Source organism: Aquarana catesbeiana, linkage group LG01 (assembly GCF_042186555.1).
Source record: "Aquarana catesbeiana isolate 2022-GZ linkage group LG01, ASM4218655v1, whole genome shotgun sequence".
NCBI classification, from domain to species: Eukaryota; Metazoa; Chordata; class Amphibia; order Anura; family Ranidae; genus Aquarana; species Aquarana catesbeiana.
This window is the reverse complement of record NC_133324.1, coordinates 796,063,237-796,081,849: the sequence shown is the minus strand read 5'-3', so window position 1 is coordinate 796,081,849 and position 18,613 is coordinate 796,063,237. Positions and strand designations below refer to the sequence as shown.

The 18,613-nt window shown below is 43.9% G+C and overlaps 1 protein-coding gene across 5 annotated transcripts in view; it reads left to right on the top strand.

The window, feature by feature from the left end:
- Positions 1 to 18,613, top strand: part of ACSL1 (acyl-CoA synthetase long chain family member 1) — a 141,480-nt gene that overhangs the window by 71,777 nt on the left and 51,090 nt on the right. For 4 of the 5 annotated variants that reach the window (XM_073607301.1, XM_073607275.1, XM_073607285.1 and 1 more), the window contains exons 3-4: positions 2,537 to 2,651; positions 9,208 to 9,272. In XM_073607301.1, coding sequence (XP_073463402.1) covers positions 2,537 to 2,651; positions 9,208 to 9,272 — 180 coding nt within the window. Of the gene's footprint in view, positions 1 to 2,536; positions 2,652 to 9,207; positions 9,293 to 18,613 lie in introns of all 5 variants that reach the window. The other variant, XM_073607312.1, reaches the window with a different exon arrangement.

Genomic DNA, 18,613 nt, shown 5'->3' with positions numbered 1-18,613 from the left:
GAAACTGCGAGCTGGATGGGCTGATTTTTCACCATGGCGACTGCTCCTCTAGTGTCCCTCAGGTCAGGTGAGCAGAGCATGAGGATCTCTCAGAACGGCAGGATCCATTAAAGAGAAGGTCCAGCTCCCCCACCAAAAATATTGTAGCTGCTGCCTTTTAATATATGGACACTTACCTGTCCAGGGAGCCCGCAATGTCAGCACCCCAGCCAAACTTTGGATCGGGTGCAGCTGCCGCCATTCCTGGTAAGGAAACCCATCAGTGAAGCCTTTCGGCTTCACCGCCGGTTCCCTACTGCGCATTTGCGCAGCACTGCACCCACTAATTGGTCCACGGCCACGTCTCCCAGAAGTGAGGTACATGCCAAATGTTGCACTGGAGGGGGGGGGAGAAGACGGCTAAGCGGAAGTTCCACTTTTGAATGGATCTCCGCTTTAAGGATTTTGATATTGGGATGGAGCTCTGTACAACCGCTGCTCACATCCTGAAAGTTGGCCACACCCCCCTCTTTGTGAGTTGTTATTATATATAGGGTGTTCTACAAATGACAATATTTGCTCCTAGGTAATTTTTTGCTTTAAATCTATTTACTTAAAGCAGAACTCCAGGAATATGTTTGTCTACTCTGAAGAGGGGATGGTTCTTCTCGAGAGCTGACTGAGGATCACTCGAGTGTCTTGGCGGCACCCAGAAAATCGATGTGTACTGTCGGATAGGGTCCACTCCTTCTCCTACTCCTATGCCCCAATCCCTCTCCCCCCTCTTCTCCCCTCCGTCCCTTATTTCTCTTTCCTTTTTTTCTTCTTCTGTGATTCACTGTTTAACTAAAAAGAAAATTATTAGGGAGTTCCTAGTCTCTAATTTTGACCAGTTTTCTTTCAATCCCAGCTTCTGACAAGAGAATGGAATGATTAGTTTGGTTTTATGTTGGCTGAGATGTGTTGCTTATCTTGTGTGTGTATATACGGTTTTCATGATGGTGTATTATGTTACTGTTGTGTCACTAACTCCTTACCACTGTTTTAACTTGGAATTTTGCCTTTTGAGTAAAATAAAAAAAAATGAAAAATAAACAGAACTCCAACCACAAATAACACATTAAAAACTTAAATTAACCAAACCAACTTTTTCTGCAGTGTTCACTTTTAGTTTAGAAATGGACCCGGCAGACTCAAGAATAGATTCCCATTGTGTCACCATCCCATACGTTACATATTCCAGATCCTACAGTATTAATACCCCTATAGAAGAGAGGCCAGAACCCAACTGGGTACAGGACCCTCCATCCACAGAGGAGAGGACTTTGAGTGTGCCAAGCCCATGGGAAAAACAAAATAATACAGCATATGCAGAAAACACCTTGCGTCATAAAAAACATTTATTGTATCCTATTTAAAAGATGCCATCTGAGTTTAAAATCAACAATACAAAGTCAGACCAGCATATATGGGCACTAAAAGCGCATGACATGGACGTGTTTCGCTACATTTGCTTCTTCAGCGTGAACGCTTGAAGATGGCAACTGAAAAAGTAATAGAAGAAAAACAGGCTTTTTTCAGTTTATTAAGTCAGCTACAAAAAGTATAAACACTCACCTGTCCCACGGTCCAGCGATGCAGCGGCCTGAAGCCTCACTCCTCTCTGCGGCGGTGCCACCATAGAAACCTGGCACCCGGCTGTGACAGCTTGCGGCTGGATGCGCACTGTGCATGCATGAGTTGCACTGCGCTCTCCGAGTGAACAGGCAATCTTCTGCGACCTGTGACTTGTCCCAGAAGATTGCCAAGAGGGAGAGGGGGGAGGAAGAGTCACCTAGGCAGTCTGACTTCAGAAGCAGGAAGTCCCCTCAAAGCTAAGCACCCACCCCCAAATGTGTCATGTAAGGGGGTGAGGAGTGCTTAAAGTGGAAGTTCCACTTTTGGGTGGAACTCTGCTTTAACAAGGCTCAAAGAACTTAAAAAGAAAAGGAATACAAAAATATTAAGTATATAATTAATGTATTTGTACACTTAATATTTTTGTACTTGTTTAATTCCTCCTTCTTCCTTCTTTTTTTTTTTTTTTTTTTTTTTTTGTTCTTTGAGCCTTGTTAAGGTTTTAATCTATTACTTTTTCAGTTGCCGTCTTCAAGCATGTACCCCGAAGAAGCAAATGTAGCCAAATGCGTCAATGTTAAACGCTTGTAGTGCCCATATATGCCTCTTTGACTTTTTGTATTGTTGATTTTAAACTCCGATGGCATCATTGTTTAAGATGCAATAAACGTGTATGTATGGGTTCTGGTCTCCCTTCTATAGGGGAATTGATACTTTTATATGATGTATTCCCGACTACAGAGCAGCATTCATTTATGGCTCTTATATCTGCCTAGAGTTCAGCTTTTAAATGGAAAAATCATGCAAAAAGTGAAGCATGCATTGACCAAGCTTAATACGTTTTGCCAATTACATTCCATGCTTGTCTCTGCAGGTCTATTAAATCTTGCTTTTAATTAATGACTCAGTAATCCTTGTTAATCAGATGTTGTTTATACAGGGACATGAGAACGCCCGCAGATCTGCACTGCTGGATAGCGATGAAGTTGTGACCTACTACTATGATGATGTTAGAACAATCTATGAAGTTTTTCAAAGAGGAAGAAGAGTGTCAAGTAAGCTCACTTTACTTTTTACACGTCTTTCCCATTTTTAAAAGGTAACTCCACTTTCGTGGAAAAAAAAAATAGCAAATAAAAAAAAGAATATACAATTACGACACAAGTCATATTGTAATTGATCAGGAATCGGCCGAGATTCGAACAATTAATGGGCAGGCTGAATGTACCAAGTTGATGAATCAACTTGGGTACAACCAGCCTGCCGGATTCTCTTGCGATTATCGCAAGCAGCTGCTTTAGCCACTAGCAATAATCACTGTCTTTACCCGGTGGGGTAGGCTTCAATTAGTGAGGTGGAAGACAAGTTAACCCCGTTTATAAGAGTCCCAGTTGAGAGCGAGGCTCACCAAGGCTAATGAGCTGAGGGCAGAGGACATTGAAAACTGCCTCAGACGTAGTAATATCCGAACTGTGGGGCTTCCAGGAGAGGCAGAGGAAAGGGACCCCGGTTGAATGTGCACAGAGTACTGCCTCGGCCCCTTCCGCATGGGTGTCCACCTTGCATACTCCTTGCTAAACTGCTTAACTTTAAAGACAAGGATATTATCCTTCGTTTAGCACCGTAATATCCAATATAACTGGTCCAGAATATCCTATCCTGACATCTCGGCAGAAGTACACTGCCACAAAGCCAAATTCGCTGATGTAAAAAAAAGTGATTACAGCAACTTCAAGCTACGTACGCCATGCTATTCCTGGGCCAAACTTCGCTTAATACGATCCAGCGGCAGAGGCATCCTCATGGCTGCATGCCAATGGAAATGCCTTCGACAAGCCAGATGTGCGGCAGCAGAGGAGGACTGACGCCCTGCTCCATTCAAGTCTACAAAGGGTGAGCGAGCTTCACTCCATTCTCTCCTGTCATCTTTGTTACTTCTTGATATCAGCTGGGATTCAATGTCACTTCATGTTACATGAGAACGAAATGTTTCCTTGACGCTATTTGGTTACGAGCGTTGCACAAGTCTGGTTGTTGGTTCGGTGCAACCAATGTGGAGGATGAGACGGGTGAACCCTTGTTAACTTTGTTTTTCTGGGATACAGGTTTTTCTCCCCCCCCCCCCCCCCCTTTTTAGTAGTAAAAAAAAAAACTTTTAGCCCAAAGGGGCTGTGTTCAAAGAAGTGCAAATGCTCCAGTCTCTCCCCTTGGATAGAGAGAGCCCTGTTTTACTGCTACAATCATTCATACGATTCCATTTTTGTTCTGTTGTGTTCTTACAGTTCCAGAGTACATGGTTTCATTTAATGTCTTTGAGGGGTTCCTGATGCGGTACCCTTTGCCACATTTTCAGAACAGTTACAGTGAGCTATGAGCTATGCCAGTCCATTGCTCCTGAGGATTGGGTCATTGCCGTGCTCTTGCAAGGCATGGTTCGCATTGTATCGCACCATCCATTTCCCCATTGAACAGATTCCCAATGAACACTGTGCTAATTGTTTCTTGGAACATTGGGGGTGTTCAAAGCCCTCTTAAGCGAACAATGGTCTCAACAGCTATCTGAAAGCACTTGCCTACCATTTGTGCACTTCAGGAGGCTCACTTGGTGCTGGAGACTGTCATGCTTAAACTTTTCTTTGTTGGGATGGGCGTACCACTATACCCACACCTCCTAGTCTAGGGGAGTGAGTGTGTTGGTACACTGGATTTTCAGGAGTATGACAAACTGATTGCCAGTGAGGGACAATATGTGATTATACTGTACCGCATCTTCCAACTGAAATGTATAGTTACATTTATGTATGTTCTGCCACCCTTTAACTCTATTTTGAGAGTACTTCTGACAAACCAGCTGGGCAGCCCTGAGATTCCCGTACTTTTAGTAGGAGACCTAAACTGCGATCTTAATCCTGAGTTAGACAAACACCCCCCGTCCACTACAGGTCTTGGTAGATGTCTAATGGCATTACTGAAATTTATAGAGGAGGCAGGGTGGATTGACACGTGGCGCAGCCGACACCCTCTGTAGATCTTTGTCCAGGATTTGATTTGTGTCTATGCACACCACCTACCGTTCGTTTGATCCATGGCATCCAATACTTTGTAAAAGGCATAGGTTTGCACATATGAATCAAATATTCCGCGCTTAGGATCAGTGTTCGCAAAGAACTGCACCCCCCCAAGCAAAATGGAAACACTGAAGTGAAATCCACATAACACAGAATGTTCTAATAGGGAAATGGCGCTGTTCACAGATAATGGAAAAATCAATAAACGCAAAGCCCAACCCACCAAAAAATGGGAATGAAAAATGTGACTAAAAAATGTGAAAAATTAATAAATGTGCAGTGTGCACCAAGGTCCACACCAAACTATGTGGGAGAATCTAACTGAAATCCTGTAAGTTAATCCATTAATTATATTACATAAGGTGTGAATATGCAAGTCACTACCATAAGTGAAAAAATGCAAGATGACATAAAAAGTAATATTAGCGTTGGAAAATCCCACTCACGTGCCCAATACCATAGACAATACATAAAAAATATATATAAAGAATCTGTAGCCCTTCGGATATAAATAGTAAAAAATGTAGAAATGTGTAATTTAGGGTGAATTAATCAAAAGATGGGAATGATGGATATGTGCAATCAAACATTATAAATAAATTGGTGTATGTGATACAAAACAAAATCGTCCAATGTAAATAGTCCAGTGTGCAATCAAACAAATTATAAATAAATTGGTGTATGTGATACAATCAAAATCGTCCAATGTAAATTGTCCAGTGAAGGTGTATCAGACAGGTATGTAATCCCCAGCGAATTCCAATGTTAGTGTGTCCGTGTCTGGCAGGCCCCCTCTTGTGCACTCACTCACCAGAAAGCCCAACCTCTGCAGGGGTGAAGGGCATGAAAGAATCCTGTGGCTGGAATCCTGGAAACCCGAAATCCCCCTCTCAGGTGCAGCGAGCCCATTGCAGCTAGATCCACGTTGTTCTTTACATAAGTATCCACCGGAACAGATCCATATGTGTGGAGAAACAAGGAATCCTCATAGTGTAAGTCCGTTAAAATTAAAGTTTATTGTTCAAAAAAGGTAAGTTTAGGTTTAAAACCGAGAGCTGCAAATGCTCTCCTAGCAAACGGAAGCAAATGGTGTCTGGGTAACGAGGTGGCGGCGTGCGTTCCACCAACCTAGCTACCAAAACCGGAAGTGCACAACCTGACTGCACTTCCGGTTTTGGTAGCTAGGTTGGTGGAACGCACGCCGCCACCTCGTTACCCAGACACAATTTGCTTCTGTTTGCTAGGAGAGCATTTGCAGCTCTCGGTTTTAAACCTAAACTTACCTTTTTTGAACAATAAACTTTAATTTTAACGGACTTACACTATGAGGATTCCTTGTTTCTCCACACATATGGATCTGTTCCGGTGGATACTTATGTAAAGAACAACGTGGATCTAGCTGGAAGGGGCTCGCTGCACCTGAGAGGGGGATTTTGGGTTTCCAGGATTCCAGCCACAGGATTCTTTTATGCCCTTCACCCCTGCAGAGGTTGGGCTTTCTGGTGAGTGAGGGCACAAGAGGGGGTCTGCCAGACACGGACACACTAACATTGGAATTCGCTGGGGATTACATACCTGTCTGATACACCTTCACTGGACTATTTACATTGGACGATTTTGTTTGTATCACATACACCAATTTATTTATAATGTTTGATTGCACATATCTATCATTCCCATCTTTTGGTTAATTCACCCTAAATTACACATTTCTACCTTTTTTTTTTTTTTTTTTTTTTTTTTTTTTTTTACTATTTATATCCGAAGGGCTACAGATTCTTTATATATATTTTTTATGTATTGTCTATGGTATTGGGCATGTGAGTGGGATTTTCCAACGCTAATATTACTTTTTATGTCATCTTGCATTTTTTTCACTTATGGTAGTGACTTGCATATTCACACCTTATGTAATATAATGGATTAACTTACAGGATTTCAGTTAGATTCTCCCACATAGTTAGGTGTGGACCTTGGTGCACACTGCACATTTATTAATTTTTCACATTTTTTAGTCACATTTTTCATTCCCATTTTTTGGTGGGTTGGGCTTTGCGTTTATTGATTTTTCCATTATCTGTGAACAGCGCCATTTCCCTATTAGAACATTATAGGTTTGCACAGCCTATTACATTAGGGTGTGCACCCAAAGCTCAAACACACATTCCTTTCTCTGCAGCCTCTGCACGGGGATGTGAATGAATGGGAAGCGCTCTGTACTGAGTGGCTTCCTGTTCATTCACAACCTGAAGCATAGTAAACATGATTTACTATGCTTCCGTTATGAATGAACACAGAGCGAGTGTGTTCATTTAGAAAAGGCAGGCGCTGGTAAGTTTCATACTCCATAGCCCCTCCCCCCCACTCTCCACCTTGAAACATCACCCGCAGCAGCTGGGGGAGAGGAGGGAAGCCAGCAGCACTGTGGGGCAGGGGGGACACCTAGGAAGTAGAGGGTATCGGCACTGCATAACATGATTAGGGTGTGCCCACGCACACCTGACACACCCCCTGAGGCACACCTGTGGTAAAAGGTATCTCTTCATTTCACATGACAAGGTGACAGTCCAGATTTCTGCATTCTGGCAGAATCATGCTGACCACTCTAACTTAATTACTACCTGAGATGCCTTTTTAAGGGGTATTTTTATAACTGAAAATCTGGCCATCAAGAAAAACACGGGTGCCCAGAAAAAGCATGCTGCGCAGCTGGTATGTCTGTAAGAAGCAGATTTTATTGCTGACCCCTTTGACTCCCATAGGGAAGCCTGGGTTGCAGCCCAAAAGGCACTGGATCGCATTACGAAGTCTGCAGCAGACTTTTTTTTTTTTTAACAAATTGGCTTTCTATGAGGAGGGTGAGCAGACTGGTCGCCTTTTAACTAGAATAGTGCAGTCACAGCAGACCTCACCATCTATTGGGGCTCTTCACACCTGGGCAGGGAGGGTGGTCAATTCCCCTGATAGCATTATGCAAGAGTGAAAGGTATGATTGAAGGTGGTACGTTTTAGGAAAGGAGTGCAGAGGGTATGACTGGCGGGCAGTATGCGCAGGAGAGCAGTGTGGAGGGGTATGACAGCGGGCAGTATGTGCAGTTGTGAACTACATAGGGTATGACAGGGGGGGAATGTGTAGGATAGGAGTGCAAAGGGCAATACAGAAGACCAAGTACAGGAAAAGAGTGCAAAAGGGCATGACTGCACTCTGTATGTGCTGGAGAGGAGTGCGGAGGGTATGATAGGGAGAAATATGTGCTGGAGAAGAGTGAGAAGGTATGACAACTAGCTGTAAAGGTCGTCTTTTGACCCACAAATTGGTTATGGAATTTTCCATAATTGACCATTTACTTTATTAGTTTTGTTGCCAAAGTTATACAGGTCAATGACGGGGCTCTCCATGGTGTATTTAAACAACCATTCACAAAGTAACTAAATATAAAGAATCAGCAAGAGAGCCAAAAGTGGGTTTTAGCCTGTGTTCGCACTTAAAGTGGAGGTAAACCCCATTCATGAAATCTGACCTAGGCAAATATATCTGTAGTGTTTACTTGTCTCTCCAAAGCCCCGTGTCTTTTTGCTGCTCCATTTTTCTGTTATCTGCATGATAACATCTGATAAGTTCTCCGACACGGGATATAAAAGTAGCCGAAAATTTGTGTTGGGGAGGGTACTATAAATTAGCAGAGTTCTTATCTGTTCACAGCACAGCTCTGCAAGTTTCTTCATTCCTCGGCCTATGTGGAGGAGGGTGTGTGCCTTTCCTCCAATCAGCTGTCATTGTATGCAAAGACTCCCCACTCATTGCTGAAACCGGAAGAAAAATGTCTAACACGATGTGAACTTTCTAAAGAATATAGAAAGCTGAAGACAGCAGATATAGATGTAAAACTTATTTAGGTAGATTTGTTTCATCTCTGTGCATAATCTGAGGCTGTTCACTTCACTGGGTATATGTGAGGGTTTACATCCACTTGTGGCTAGACCAATCTGCGTGCTGGAGGTGGGATCTCACTGAGCATGACAAAAATGTGTGCTGGAGGTGGAATCTCACCGGGGCAAAACAAATCTGTGTGCTGGAGGTGGAATCTCGCTGAGCTAGAGAAAAATGTGTGCTAGAGGTGGGATCTCACAGAACCAAGACAAAAATTGTGTGCTGAAGGTTGGATCTCACAAGGGCAGAACAAATCTGTGAGCTGGTGGTTGGTTCTCACAGAAGCAATACAAAAATGTGTGCTGGAGGTGGGATCTCTCGGGGGCAAGACCAAGAAGAGCCAGAACCACCAGTGGCAAATTGAAACTCTAACTTGGCCTATATCCTGACTGTGAAAGTGAAACTGGGCTATGAAAAAAAAAAAAAAAACTGACATGCAATTATATTGAGGTTTCTTCAAATCCAATATGTGGTTGAACTAGCTACAGTATAATTGGCTGTCATCTTTTATTTGGGCTGAATATGAGACCGGTGAAAGCCTTCCTACACATTTAGGAAAAATGTTTGTCACTGCATTGATTTTAAGCTTTTTATTTATTTTTTTTATTACAGATAATGGGCCTTGTTTAGGACATAGGACGCCTAATCAGCCATATCAATGGATATCATATCAAGAGGTAATGTTTTCTTTTTTCAGGTAAATATTATTCTGTTAGTCTGAGTGTGTGGGAAGTAAACAAGTGTGGTATGCCCATATTTTTTACCACAGTATAATGCATTGCTTGCTAAGTGAAGTCATTGGGGGACAACCAATCAAACCAATGTCTGTTCTGCTAGGTCTGTTAGCAGCGGTTTGGAGCTGCCCTCATGGCATTGTCCCCATTTGTCGAACCAAGGCTACAGCAGTGACTGAGTTATATTCGTTCTGAATGTTTTACCTAAGGGACTGTACAGTGTTTTGTGCATTTTCTGTTTTTTTATTTATTTATTTTTTTTAAGTCCAGTTAATATGAAATTGCAGTTGAATGTCTAACAATTAGCACTTACAGTCAGCAATAAAATGGACTCGCTTCTGCACCTTTGCGAAGTCATTACACTGTAATGGGATCTGCTTTTAAAGAACACATGGATTAATAAGCAGACACCTCCGCTATCTTTCAGCTCACGTTTGTTTGTTTTGAGGTACTTGTATAGTGCCAGTGTTCTTTGCCTCCCGTTGAAAAATGCCCCCGATGGGTCAGCGCATGCGCAGTAACAGACGTCACTCCAGCTGATATGTTGATCAGCTGGCGTGACATCAATACAGGGCTTGCGCAGATCGTCTAAGGCATTAGCCGACGCTATGCAAACAGCGGGAGAACATGCTTGTCAGATTGAGCCTCACTTTTGTGGGTGTGTTTCCACGCTTCATTTTCTGCATCTCCCATTAGCTCTACCAATTATAAAAATACTTTCTGAAAGTAGAAGTCCACCCTAACACTAAAATCTCAAAATCTACAGGCATCTATGATCTAAGACTAACCTATCTAGCCCTGTGAAGAACAAATTGCGATGCCTAGCTTTTTTTGAAGCTGCTCAGCTCCTACACTGAGCTGTCAGCAACGGCTTTGCTGTGGAGGCGGGTGCAGAGGAGGCAGTTGACAATGGAAGCCCCATAGCAACTCTATGGGTGATGTCTCCTCTGCAGAGCTTCCGCTGCTGGAGACTGGAGTGGAGGGGCTTCACAAAAAGCATGTAAAGCAGTTTCTTCTTTACAGGGCTAGATGGGTTCGTTTTAGTTAATGCATGCTTGTAGGTTTAGAGATTTTAGTGTTAGGGTGGACTTCTACTTTAAAGTAACACACCATGTCAGTAACTTTTCAAATTTCATAATACTGCCATAGAGGCATTATAAATTGGCTATCTGGGAAAAGCTGGACATGTATGTGAAACCATTTTTCTTTTTTAGTAGCCATTTTTGGCAGTCATCTTTTTGTCCAAACAGCTGCTTTCTTGTAGATTTGGTGCACTTGTTTCTTTTTCTGTCTTGAGTGAAAGCTTACAATCTAAGGACCAGTGTACTGGCTTTTGCTCGCATCAGTGGCCTTTCTTCCCGTACGAGTCTACGGAAATGTAAAAGCAGCAGGAATAAGTTAAAAACCGGTCGGCTGCATCTGCAGTGAATTCTGAATGATCTCAGAAACGTCCCAAAAGTCTTCATGCTTGTCGTAAAAACGTACCCTTATGTCTTTTTGTTTTTTTTGTGTGTAAAGTGTAAGTATAGGCAAACGGTTATATACACAATTGTAATACAGATATCTGAATTGCCTTTCCTGAAAGTATTTCTGTTCAGTATGTTTCTGATCTGGACAACTCTGCCAGACACTATATACAGGGGTCTCAAACTGGCAGCACTCCAGCTGTTGCAAAACTACAAGTCCCATCATGCCTCTGCCTGTGGGAGTCATGTTTGTAACTGTCAGCCTTGCAATGCCTCATGGGACTTGTAGTTTTGCAACAGCTGGAGGGCAGCCAGTTTGAGATACCAAATTTAGAGTATTGACCGTTTACTAGTTTGGAAAAATGAACTGAAAGAACCGCTTACAGATTAGGTCTTCTCTGTGCTCCAATCAACAAGCTCTTTGCTGTGCTATTCCATAGAGCCTGACTAGAGTGGAGAATTGCCCCTTCTTCCACTCTTAGCACTTAATTACAGGGGATTAAGGAAGGGTACTACAAATGCATTCGTCTCACCCAATGCTTCATAAATGTAGCACAAGAGGTAAAGCTGGCCATACATTATACAATTTTCTTGTTCAAATTCCTCTAGATTTACCTCTAACTATGTAGTGCAAGGGCCTACCTGATTGCATTCAAATTGAAAGTGTTTAGGTTTGACCTCACATTATATGGCTTTGGTAAATCTAAAGGAAAATTGTAAAATGTATGGCCAGCCTAACATGAGATTTTGGAATAATCCTAGAACAAAGCTTATTATTGACTTAAACGTGTACATATTGTAACATGGTATGACAATGTTTACCAGGTGCCCATTAGTTCGAGTAATGCTGTTTTTTCCTCTGTCTTGCTAATTGGATACCTTTTATACAGAATCCCATCACTTTCCCAGGTAATTTCTCTGAGAAGGTTGTCTAACCTTTAAGACATCTACAGGGTGGTTGTATGTGCAGATAGCATCTGACCACCCTTAGGGAAGAAAACCCAAGTGCAAAAAAGACAGCTCTGATGGAGGAAATAGACAATGCAGGCTGACACTACTTTACTTGGGATTGGTAGTGATCGCAAAAGGTTTTCTTTATATTTGGGGGGGGGGGGGACTCCAAATAGGGGTAAGGACCCCACAATACAATCATGAGTGAGTATATTAACATGGTTACATTAACTATGCCGAGGATAAACCCATTCAACACAATGTACAGTACATGCGCAAGTATGAACCATTAGAACATGTGTCCATCTCTGGCAGAGTTCACAATCGTCAACGGGTCGGTCCCTGAGCAAAGGTCCTCATACTACGTTTGCTGGCGTGCGAATTCTTTGGGTCTAGGGAGGGAGTGGAGGAAGTGGTGTAGTTGCACTGCTCTCCAGAAAGGGAGTTGAAAAGTACCCATCTGGTCAGTCAGTTCTAGAATGGATGGCCATTTCCCCTCAACAATGAATGTGGCTGCATAGTCGTAGTCAAATATTCTGAGAGTGGGATATGCCGTAGGGTGTGGGGGATGTGTGGATGGAGACTAGATGGCTATGCCTCAGAGGTACCCATCAGCGGGTTTGACTTCAGTTCTGTAGGTAAATCACCATGGCACCCTAACGCGGTTTTTAATGGTATGTGAGTTTGGGACTGTTCCATTTGTACCCAAAGTTTGGATGTCATATTCCGTCTCCAGTCAAGTATACGCCCCAGATGGGAGGCTAAGTAGTATTGTTGTACATCAGGTAACGCTACACCTCCGCAATGTTTGTGGAGTGTCATTTGAGAGCGACGTATTCGTTTTTTTTATGCACCCACACGAATCTGGTGAAGAAGGCCTGTACCTGTTTGAAAAAGGAGGGTGGGATCTGGATAGGCAGGGCTTGGATGAGGTGTATGAATTTGGAAAGTATGCTCATTTTAATGAGGTTGCATCTTCCAAACCAGGAATGTAAACCTGAGTGCCACATCTCTAAAAGGGTGTGAGTCTTGGTCAAAGGGGGGGGGGGGGGGAATTGAGGTCAAACGTGCGTGATAAGTCGGGTGGAATCTTCGTGCCTAAATATTTTAGTGCCGTGGTAGTCCACTTAAACCTAAAGCTGGCCTATAAATCACGTAGGGTGTGCGGGGGGGGGGGGGGGGGGTGGTGGTGGTGGTGGGGGGGGGGGTTGTGACGGACTGCTATGGGACTACTCCCATAGCTTCAGACTTTGAAAAGTTTATCTTTAGATGGGAGATTGCCCCATATATCTTAAATTCTTGAAGGAGGTTTGGTAAAGAGATTCTAGGGTTTATTAGTGCAAGGGTTTTCTAACCAATTTGATTGCTCATGCTGGTGACATCTGTGACTGCCCACAGACTTGAGATCAGTTAATGACCCCATGTCTATTGGCTTTCCAGCGTAGTGGAAGCAGAAGTCCAACTTATGATGATTTTTTTACGTTTTAAAGTGAGTAATCGATGATGGTATTTAACAATTCATGCTTTAAAAATAGCTTTTTTCTCAAGTCATCTTCCAGGACGGCACACCTGAGAGATGAGAGGCTCCTCCCCACAAGAAACACAATCAATCAACAGCTGTTTTAAGTCCCCACCCTTCCCCTTGATCCTCAGTTTTTGATTGTTTCTCCCTACATTTTTCCAAATGACCCGAAGCCTGGGGCTGGTGGTCTCCCCCTGGGAGCCGGACCAAATGCCTGGGAAGCCTCTGGGTCTGGCAGGATATATTTATCCTTCCTGGGGGGTTCCCCTCTCCTTTCCTCAGGGGGGGCAGCAGAAACTGGAAGAGCCCCCCTGAGAGCTGAAGGCCCCTGGGTACAGTGGTGTCCCCAGAACTTCAGGGGCCTTTATCCTGTCTCCCCCCCCCCCCCCCCTTACCTGTCCGGGCGTCCGTTCAGATTGGGGTGCTGGCTGTTGGTTCTTTCCAGGGGGATCGTGACTTCTGGGTCCCTGGTAGCTCGCGTGGGCTGCTGGGGAGGGCACCGCCTGAACGACCCACGTTCTTACCCAGGAGGGAAGGTTGAGAGTCAGCAGGAGCATGCGCCCACATCCTCCTTTCGAGGAGGCACCAGTTCACTATGGTGGATGTCTGCCTAAACCACCTCAGATGGGAATGAGGAATGTACGGCATTGGCGCCCCCCCCATGTGTATATACTGACTGGTACAGTGCGGGACACAGCCTAACCTTGCAGCTCCCTACGGGGACAGCAGTTGGGGGGGGGGGGCGGCACTTTGGCGGCTATACTCCTTGCGTGTGGACCATAAGGATGGAAAAGCAAGCCCGGTGGCTGTGGCACAAGGGAAAGACGACAACGGTGAGTACTTTCCTTTACCTTGGGAATTTAGCTGCAAAATCCCCAATCCCAGCCAGATGGTTTCTGGGCATTTGAGATAATCTCCCCTGGGGTCTGGATTCAAATAGCCCAGAAGCTTTTGCTAAAAACACCAGCCACAGCTCCCTCTTACATCAGAGATGCTGTATGGTGAACAAGTGGTGCAGAGGAGAGAGTGTGCCTAAACCACCTCAGATGGGAAAGAGGTAGGTAAGGCATTTCTTCCCCTTCCTCCTGTATATACTGAGTGGTGCAGTGCAGGACCTGGGGTCTGCATAACAAAATATCCCAGAAGCTACTGCTAAAACCACCAGCCACAGCTCCCTCTTATAGCAGAGTCACTGTGGTTATCACAACAGTAGGTTGCCAACCTCTCCCTACATGCCCAGTTGTGGTACATTAGTAGGGGTAAATGTAGCAAAGGGGGTGACCTGATAGAACAAAGAGTTCCTTACTGGCCAGGTATACCACTGAACAAGTTATTAATGGTGCAATGGTTGAAGGATTCAGGAGTAAGCTCCCCTGCTCAGCAGGTGCACTAGGTTATCTGGCCCTATTAGCCCAGCTGCTAGGAATCTGAAGTTGCTTCAAGATGCTTAAAAGCTGACCTAACTTTCAACGATGTGGCAGGGACCAAGCGTCTGTGTGGCACAGTAGGGGCTCCCTTGTGACAGCTCCTCCTTTTGGGGGTTGCTTGCTATGGGTAACTTTTCATAAGCTCCAACCTCCCACTCCACCTTTACACTGTGGTTATATTATAGTGCAGGAGGTAAGAAAAACCTTTTTTGTTGGTTTGGGCTACAGTCCACTCAGTGACAGATCTAAAGTCGACTTACCATAAATTGCTTCCTATATCCTTTTATTAAGGATTTTCTGTGCAGACATATGCAAGAGCTAGATGGCTACATGATTGCTTGTTTAAGGCCTGCAGGTGGCTATTTACCTCCAGGCTAAATTGGTAACCACCCTTTTTAGAGGTCTTAAATTGGTCTCTAGGGCTGGGCTCATTGAGACTTTAGTTACTGAACAGCCCCACCCGTGTATGAGCTGGCTAGCATTTGCTCAGTCTACGGAGGTAAGGTAGGACAACAGCTACTATAGTAAGGTATCCAACCATTTTAGGATTTGTTCCTTCACTGGTGGTGAAGGTAATATCTACAGCCAGGCTATGCTTATGAAATAAATTGCCCCTGTTTGGTTATTTCATAAAGGGATACACCATGACTCCTTCTTGGCTGCTCGCCAGTAGACCTCAGTAGTGAAGGATTGTCCTTGCTGGGGTGTTTGGTGGCACAACAAAAATACACATTGAGATTTGTGACCTCTCTGCTCATAAGGGGTATATGGCTGTACATCAGAAATGCACTGCACTGAAGCTTGTTTGGTGTCCTTTATATCCTAAAGGTACTGCTTTGTTTGGCTACAGATCAGAAAAATACAACAGGGAAGGTGGTCTGTACTTTCTGGTTTTGTGCCGCACGGCAGAAATGCACATCATTGAGTCTGGTGATGACATCTCTGTTCATAATTGTTATATTGCTGCACATCAGAAGATTGAGGTCTGTTTGTGTCCTGTATTACTGCCTTATTGGTTGCTTATCAGAAAGGCAGCAGGAAAGATGATGGTCCGGATTTGTTGGGCTCCATAACAGAAGTACAAATTGAACCCGTGCCAGGGGTAGTACATATACTGCCTTTGGTAATCGGTACGGCACCACAAAGTGGCATTGTGCCGATTTCAGACAGTGCTATTAACGGCAATGGCTGCTGATTTTAGGCATGAGATTTGACATGTTGAGTCGCATGCCAAATCGCTTCAATATGGATGTGCTATCTCTATTCAGAATTGTTATATTGTTGCACATCAGAGATATACAAGATTGAGGTCTGTCTGTGGGGTTTTTTGTGTCCTGCATTACTGACTTATTGGTTGCTTATCAGAAAGGCAGCAGTGAAGATTGATGGTCCTGATTTGTTGGGAAATACAAATTGAACCTGTGCCATGGGTAGTACACATACTGCCTTTGGTAATCGGTGCAGCACCACAAAGTGGCGTTGTGACGACTAAGACAGTGCTATTAACGGCAATGGCTGCTGATTTTAGGCATGGGATTTGACATGTTGAGTCGCATGCCAAATCACTTGAATATGGATGTGCTATGTCTATTCAAAATTGTTGTTGCACATCAGACATATACAAGATTGAAGGTTGTCTGCCCTTTATGTCTTACATTTACTGCCTTATTGGCTGCATATCAGGACACAGCAGTAAAGGTTGCTTGTCTTTTTTTTCTGATTTTGTTTTTGCTGCTCAGCAGGGGGACACATTGAGGGTGGTGGCATCTCTGCTCAGTATTGGTATATTGCTACACATCAGACATACACAAAGATTGAAAATTGTTTGTGTCCTGTATGTCCTATATTTACTGCCTTATCGTCCGTATATCAGAAAGGCACAGCAGTAAGTGGTGTTTCTCATTGATCTTCCTTACTGTTTCTTAGGGATACACAGCAGGGGGTTGTTGGCTGCACTCCTCCAGGGAGCCACAGCATGGGGACCCCTTGCTTGTTCGACCTGAAAATTGCTTTTCCTGCGACCTGTGTAATCTTGAGGTCTGTGGTTCCATAAGCAGGGACTGCTGGAGACGCTGCGACCTGGAGTCGCACAGTCACGAATGGTACCCTTTAGAAGCCATAGTATATGACTTCTCATGCGTCTTGCAGTCTCAAGTCGCAGGTTGGGTCGCACGGGTATGGGAACCCTAAGCTTATCTGTCCCTTCTGGTTGAGGTTTTGCTACGCAGCAGGAATACTCATTGTGGAGTTATTGCCTTATTTTGAAGTAGACCAGAAAGATCGCAGCTGTAAAAGCTGTCTGTTTCTCTGTTTTTTATGTTGCTGCACAGCAGAAATACTCAACATTTGAAGCTTGTTGGTGCTTTCTGTTTCAGATTGCCTTACCTTATGGCACTTCAGAAAAACACAATGCTGTAGATTGCTTGTTCTTTCTGTGTTTGTTCTATGTAACTGCATAACAAAGGATTGTCTTATAACTGTACTTGGTGGTTCGTCATAAATACGCAACATAGAAGTTTGGGTATTTCTGTCTTATCTTTATGGCCTTGTTTTGCTGTACATCAGTAAAACACCACTGTAAAGGGGGTTTCCGTCCTTTCTGTATTTACCAGTTATGACCTAGCTAGCTGCACTTCAGAAATGTGCAGCATTTAGGGTTTGTTTGGGTCTTAATGCTTACATATTGGCCGCACATCAGAAAACCAGACTGTGAGGACTGTTTGTCCACATTGAGGTTCAGATTTGGGTCTCTTCCCATATTTGATATGTTTGTTTATCTAGTCACACTCAGATACACAACATTGTTGTCTATGCTTGTGTCCTTTCTGTCTAAATCTATTGTGCTATGTCCACAATCTATGGTCTTTTTATTTGTGATATTAATAATACATGTATCACCTTTTTGTATTTCAGCCTTCTCTTCCGTGGAAGGGCCAGGAGTTCTGGCTGCAGATGTCACATATCAGAAAGCCTCGAGCCCTTACATTCAGGGATGCCAGAGCCATTTCCTAGGGTTGAAGCCCAGTAGGGTTATGGGTCACTGGAGAAAGGCGATAATGAATCGCCCGGTTTAATAAGAACTTAGGACGTACTGTTCAGAGGAGTATTATGGCCTGAAGATGAAGTATAAAGATGTATACCCGACCAAATAGGTTACAGCTCGGTGCATGGCCTTCATTTTGCCCTTCTAGCAAAACTAGATGTAGCAATATAAGTGTTCTACTCCTGCTATGGATGTTAATCTCCTGAAGTAGGCTCTCAGGCGTAAGTAAAACTATAGATTGGGCATGCTTTAAACCCAGTGATTAAGCTTCTGTTAATCTATTTCCCTTAAGTAAGTTTCCCTGCAGTCTTTGCTGACGTAAAGATAAACATGAACAAAAAAGGTTGTCTGTCGGGCACCCCTTTTTTGGCAGTTTTATTTCCCTGGACAGGGTTGTGTTAAGACAGGCCCCCTTATTGATCAATGTAGTGTACTTGTCTTACAACACAGGTCTCTGATTAATCTTTTTAGTGGTTCTAAGCAGCACCTATAGGCACAATAGGCCATTGTTAGATGTGTGACAGGCAACATAGTTTAACCTGTTTTGATTCCATCTTTAAGAGCCCACTCCACCTAGATCCTGCATCCGAAGCAGAGAAGGCAGGGACATCGGTGGAGTAGACCGGCAGATCAGCCGCATGATCCAGGTAAGACCTTTATCAAGCATATGGAGTGGAGGTAAAGCTCACTGCAGAACCGAGGTTCGCCAAGAAGGTCTTGCAGTGGTCCCACCCTAAGGTAGGCCTGAGGTTCTTGCTTATCCTCTCAGGTGTGCCGTCCTGGAAGATGACTTGAGAAAAGTACTAGTTACTTACCGGTAACTGTCTTTCTAGGAAATCTTCCAGGACGGCAGGCCTACTTCCCACCCGTTTTAG